General features: G+C 52.0%; 1 protein-coding gene across 1 annotated transcript; it reads left to right on the top strand.

Moving 5' to 3' along the window:
• Positions 1-2,890: 2,890 nt before the first annotated feature.
• On the top strand, positions 2,891-6,449 carry LOC113216492 (zinc finger BED domain-containing protein 4-like). Its single transcript, XM_026436238.2, has 5 exons — positions 2,891-3,626; positions 3,909-4,092; positions 4,473-5,434; positions 5,560-5,830; positions 5,915-6,449. The coding sequence occupies exons 1-5, from the start codon at positions 3,069-3,071 to the stop codon at positions 6,340-6,342; spliced, it is 2,403 nt and encodes an 800-aa protein (XP_026292023.1). The 5' UTR covers positions 2,891-3,068; the 3' UTR covers positions 6,343-6,449.
• Positions 6,450-6,455: the final 6 nt, after the last annotated feature.

The raw sequence follows: 6,455 nt of genomic DNA on the forward strand, positions 1-6,455 counted from the left end.
GACGCTGGGCGTGGCCGAGCAAATCGATTGAATCAAGCGACGCGTAATTACGCGTTCATGTAGACATATGGCGCGGACCCAAAGGCTCGTCGTGAACCTGTTGTCTGCGAAAAAAGGAGGAGGCGAGGGGGAGGGGCGGAGGTAAGGGGTTTACAACAAAGCCGTGATTGGGGGCGTAGTGAGCGTAGCGGAGGGCCCGGCGAGTCCTGTGTGCTCCACGCAGCTACTCCATATCGATGGATCCCGAGGGAAAAAAAATATGGGAAGAGATGTCTGCCGCTGTCTTTTCCTTGCAGTTTGTCACCGTCACCGTCCTTGGGAAAAAAGTGCTGTGAAGGGTGTGAATATTCCTTCGTGTGATACCTTAACCGATTCGTCACTTTTATTATATAAACACCCACGATATTCCATTCCTCCTTTTTTTCTCTCTCGTGTTTCAGTGGTTACTTTTGTTCACGAGTATGTTGGAGTTGTAAAGCTTTAGTGACGCCAAACGTTGATTCACATTCGATTTCTAACAACTCCGAGTACCAGTAACAAGAGGGGAGCGCTATAATAATTATTATAGCGCCCTAGAAGGATTAGTGCTGTGCTCAGTGCCAACTGCGGAAGCGCCGGAGCCAATGGCCAGGGAGGCCCATTCGACCGGCCCAAGCAGCAAGGCGCTCGGCATGCCAAATTTTATGGGCTGTAAATAATTACAGGACGCGTGAACTATTAACGACTCGAGTGATCAATCTCCCCTGCCGATTTTGGCAGCACTCCAGCCCCTGTTCTGTTTACTGAGCTGATCCTTTCCCTCCCTCAATGCGTATATGAATGTGCGTGTATGTGTGTGTGTGAGGGGAAAGGATGGGCGAGGGTCGTTGGCGGTTTGCTCTTTATGCGCGGGTTAAAAGCCGACAAGGTTAGCCGTGAAAATGCACTAACCGAAGATAGGAGATGAAATAATTAAATATCATATATACAGGCTAGAAAACCAGATGTACGTCATGCTTTAAATTTCTTGGCACATTCTGCTAATTATAAATTATTACGTTAAATAAACAGCTAATGAATGCGTATACTTTTTGTCTTTCTTTTTTTTTCAAATTTTGACGTCGAGCGATATTGCTTTGTTTCATTTCTAACCGGGTGCCCATTACCAACATTGATTTCATCCAGTCCATTACGTGGAGATCTTTATCAGATTGCATTTTCTGCAACGAGATGCCCGTTAAACACCAATCAAAATGCATGACAATATAATCGGACGTGAAGACGCGCGGCTCTCAAACACCCTGTCCTGTAGGAGGCGTGGTCCGGAGGGAGAGCGCGTGGCTCTCACACACAGTAGATCGTGATTAATCTCTCCCTCCACCCCTCCCTTGTCCCGTGCAGGCGGGCCCGGGCCGGCCCCAGCCCCCCACTGACCTTGCATTCATACACAAATGCGCTGCCATCGCGAGACCCGCGCCGTGCCTCACCCAAGTACACGTGAGTGTGTCGCGAAACAACAGAGGGCCGAGGATCGGTGCCTAAATATGTTGTTGTTTGCTTTCAATCGAAAGGGGCGTGCTGCTCTCTGGAAATGTACCGGCGGGACGGGGAAGGTACTCCTCTTGCAGCCGTGCGATAAATAGTCCCACTGGACGAGCGTTGCCGCCTAGGAGGTAGGCAGCACACGAGCACCGGCGCACGACTAGCTACTGGGCTGCCTACCCACACGGGGCCCGCCTCCGCCGACTTCACAATGCACTGGAAAAAACGAGTGTTGCGTACGCAACGTTTCTTGACGTGTTCTCTGGAGAACACACGTTTCCTGATGCATTCTCGCCGTGACGACGCTCCTATCCTTACGGAGCGGATCGCATCAAGAAACGCGTTCTCCACGAGAACACGCCAAGAAACGTTGCAACACTTGTTTTGCCAGTGTGGCCACTGCGCGAATACCGGCACTCTACTACTTTTGGCAAAAATGCAGGGTGGACCACCGACCACCCCACATATGTCTGCATGCGGTACAGTATAGCTATGAAATTGTCCGGGGTATGTGGGGCACCTTGTTAACTTATTCTTGCTTTATGTAAGCAGTGGAGTATTTCTTAGTTTGTCGTTCACTCTTGGAAGAGCCGCAAGACTATCGTTGCAATCTACCACCAGGACTGTGTTGAACTCTCACAGCATGCACGGTTCCTCTCGTCGCTTACCTGGTGGCAGTGCGCTGCGCTGGACAGGGTGTGGTGCTGCCGCAATGTCCGAATATCCTCGCCTCAGACCGTCACTCACAGACACTAATCACTTTGCCGCAGAAGTACTCGCGGTCCCTCCAGCGGGCCAGTCACACAGGTGCGGGCGCGCGTCCCCCGCGGGGGCCCGGTAGCAGCCGAGCGGCGGCGGTGCGGGCAGCGGCGCGGCAGAGACCGAGCAGGCAGCGAGCATAAATTGCTTCCACGACATTTAATCCCTATCAAGGCAGTGGAGATGAATGCCCCGGCGAATGAGTTACAACATGTTGATGACGGGCGGTGCGTCCGGCGCGGCCGCGGCCAGAGCCCTGCCGGCCCTGCCACGCCCCTGACTGGCGGGGATGCTACTGCTGCTGCTGCTGCTGCTGATGCTGCTGCTCCTGCTGCTGCTGCCGCGATGGACCAATTGCGAAGGGCCGTTTATTATTCCTCCGGGTGGCCGGGGCCGCTGCTGCCGCCGGGGCGGCGATGCGAAAACATGTGCGATTCGTCATGATGTGGGTGCCGCCCCCGGCCCCGCTGACGGCGCGCCGACGACATGGCGGGGTCACGTGGCGCTGCGCGTGCTCGCGCTCGCGCCGGGCGGCGTCGGCAGCGCGGCGGCGCGGAGTCTCCGGCAACGGAGCGGGCGTCTGCGGCGCGAGCGGACGGTCCGCTTTTTAGGGGTGGGCGATAGTGTATCGATATCGAACACCATCGATAGTTTGCAGACGATATATCGATATTTTGTATCGATATTAAACAGAGCGATATTTGGCAGTATCGAAAGATTCGGTCCGATATCGGATGAAAATATCGTACGTTATAATAAAGGTATAATTTGCCCTGAACCTAACACAAATGACGGAGATAAGATACGCGGCCAACGCCAACGGTCGCGCCAGCCAAACTGAACTCACTCCCGGCTCGGCTGGCTCGATTCTTGCTCTCGGCCGCCCGTCGTCGGCCGTCCCTACCCCACCCCTCCCCGTCCCGCTGTTGCCAGCTCGGGCTTGTCGCTGCTCGATTGTTTACTACGCTGTCCGCGCTCAAAATTCTTGTGTTTTGGTTGCCGTCATGGCGCCCCCGAAGAGCCCGGTGTGGAAATATATTGTGAGAAATACATCCAAAGAAGGGTACTGCAAAGTATGTGGGAAGAACGTGCTGCTCAGCGGGAATACTTCCAATGCTTGGACGCATCTCGCTCAACATGGTGTCTCGCAGAAGAATGCCTTGGACGAGACCAGCCTCCAGAAGCGCAAACACACCCAGCCTAGTGCAGCAGGAGCAAGTGCAACTTCTAATGCAAGTGACAGTGTAAGCGAAGCTTCTGCCTCGTCCAGCGCCGGCACACACGCTCCCTCTCGTCGGCGTCGAGTAATAAACAGCGACGATGAACAAGCAGAGGAGTGCTTTGAGGTTAGTTTCGTCGGTTCGACTTTCACTACCATGTCCAGCTACCCTTGCCCCTGCTGCTACTCCAGGGAACAGATGAATGGGCAAATACTGTCATTTGACATCAGGGTGCTTAATTTGAAGGAATTTCTACACAAATATGACTACAAATTTCGATAAAATGACAGAGGAATGGTGTCCTTATGACTCCATTGATTTCTAATGACATCTCTGACACTTTTTTCATCCATGGGCTGTCTCATATCCTAACAACACATGGTTTTAAACTTTTAATATTCGCCGCAGGAGAATGCAACAGCCGACACTGCAGCTCCAGCGTCAGGGGCGCGAGATCTCCAGCTTCCAAGGCTGTCCGATGTTGGGGCTGCCGCCGGCGGCAAGCGGCCACGAAGAAGTGGAAGTAGGAGTTTTAGCGGTGGACAACAAATGACCATAGATGGAAGTCTACAGCGGGCATCATCTTTCAAAGGTAAATTAGCAATCGCTCAAAATCCTGTTTTTTCGCATTGCGCCGTGTTGGGGTCCGGGGCGGGGCGGGGCGTGGGGCGACACAGCCCGAGGGGTCGGCCGCCGGGCCGCGGCCGCTGCCGCTGCCGACTGAATCAGAACATTACATCGCTCCTGGCCCTGTATTTGTCACACCCACGAAGGCGTCCCATCTGGGTTGGGGTTGCTCTATGAGTGTGACATGGACAGCCGCATGCATGAGAGCGGTGTTGAGAATCAGTTGGCTGCTACCACGGGGAGGGGAATCCCCACTCCCCGCTCTCGGTTGGTTGGCTTGCCTATCTCCGCGGCGGTGATGTCACAATATCGCAAACACTGTATTGACGCCCTTTCTGTTTCCAGCTGGTGGCGAGATGGACGCGACCCTCCGCGATGCCCTTCTCTTCATGGAAATGCGGCAAAATCTCCCCCTGTCTTTTTCTGACGGCGAGGGATTTCGTCACTTTGCGAGCAAGGCAGTCCCACTCTGGTCACCCCCTTCCCGCCGCACGATGACAAGAGCTATGGAGGATAAGTACGAGGTGCTCTCAGTCTTCGTCAAGGATATTATGGAGGAACTCTCTACAGTGTGCCTCACAGCTGACTGCTGGACAGAGAAGCACACCACTCAAAGTTATCTCGGCGTGACCGTCCATTTCCCGGTGAAGACCGAAATGCGCGCTGCTTGCATTGGCCTAATGAAGCTTGACCAATCACACACAGGACAGTACTTATCTGGAAAGCTTTTAGAATTCTGCGGGGACTGGCACATAGACACGCTTAAGGTGGAGGCTGTCACTGTTGATAATGCAGAAAATATCAAGCTGGCCGTTAAAACCGCCTTTGGTGAATCTAAACTTGTGAATTGCTTTGCCCATACATTGAACTTAATACCTAGAGCGGCGCTTGGCATGAAGTCAGATAATACTACCCCAAACGTACCCGGCGTCCCCGATCTAATCAAGAAAGTCAAGGCGATCGTCACACTGTCACACACTAGCAACAATTTCGCCGACGAAATAAGAAGAGTCCAGGTGGAGCACTTCGATAAGAACCCCAACTTAACTCTGAGACTGATTAACGATGTCGTTACCCGCTGGGGGTCCACCTACATGATGCTGAAGAGGTTCTTAGAAATGCAGCGCGTATTGCTTCTTGCTACATCCAAGTTCCCCGCCGTAGTCATGCTTAACGCGGCCGAGCTTGCTTCCCTGAAAGCCATTATGGGCGTGCTTGAACCCATTCATGACGCAACGACTGAAATGAGCACGGAGACTAGCACAAGTATCAGCAAAGTGATCCCGCTTGTGGCCTTACTTTCTAAGGTAAAAAAAACTGTAAATTTATATTTTTTATTAGACACGCAGTAGCCTTATAGTTTTGTCCCAGGATACAAATTGTTATATATGTATATATTATCGTGCTTATTTAATCGGTTTTCGTTTTGCAGGCAGTTCACAACGTCGCCGTCGATCCAACAGATGCCATGGCCAAGAGGTTCAAACAGTTCATTCTGGATGAAACTGTCCGGCGGTTCGGCAATTGCGAGCACAATGCACGGCAGGCGGCTTCTACTATTGTGGACCCTCGTTTCATGGAGGTCTACTTTCAAAGCCCCCTGGCGGTCTCGAAAGCAAGAAAATATCTCGAGGCTGAAATCGTCAAGGAAATTATTATGGATTCCTCCGAGCCCGAGCACTCTCATACTAACGCCACACAAGGTACAGTATTACACGCCTGTTTCCGAGAGACCTAACATCTTCCCATTGAGCTAGATTTCTATAATTCGCGTTTCTCTATTGCAGGGAATGCCAACGTTGGCAGCGGCGCGGGAGCAGTCAGTGCAGGTGCGCCCGCTCCCTCTCGGCTCTGGAGCTCTCACGCTCAACTGGCAGCTTCTCGCGTATCCGCTAACAGTGATGACATCAACGGCCGTGCTGTGACGGAGCTGAGAAGTTATCTACAGCGAAACATCGTCCCCGTGACTGAAAACCCGCTTCAGATTTGGGAGGCACTAAAATCAACGTACCCACACCTCTACAGAGTTGCCCGCAGGCTACTGAATGTAATGGCTGGGTCCGTACCTAGCGAGAGATTTTTCTCTACAGCAGGGGAAATAATGGATGATAATTCAACTCGCCTCACACCGAAGCACTTTCAGCAGAGGATTTTCCTTAAGAGTGTTGAACTCTGTGATTGGGAGAAGGCACGCCTGCTGAAGGACTCTGTTTGAAGTATTATTTTTCTGAATTCTATTTAATTTATACCGCTTGTAAAAGAAAATTTGAGTTCTATTTTGTATGATACAAAGTTTAATATTTTTCTTAAGTTTTTGACTTAATTTAA

Source organism: Frankliniella occidentalis, unplaced genomic scaffold, assembly GCF_000697945.3.
Source record: "Frankliniella occidentalis isolate FOCC.00 unplaced genomic scaffold, Focc_3.1 Scaffold3576, whole genome shotgun sequence".
Classification (NCBI taxonomy): Eukaryota; Metazoa; Arthropoda; class Insecta; order Thysanoptera; family Thripidae; genus Frankliniella; species Frankliniella occidentalis.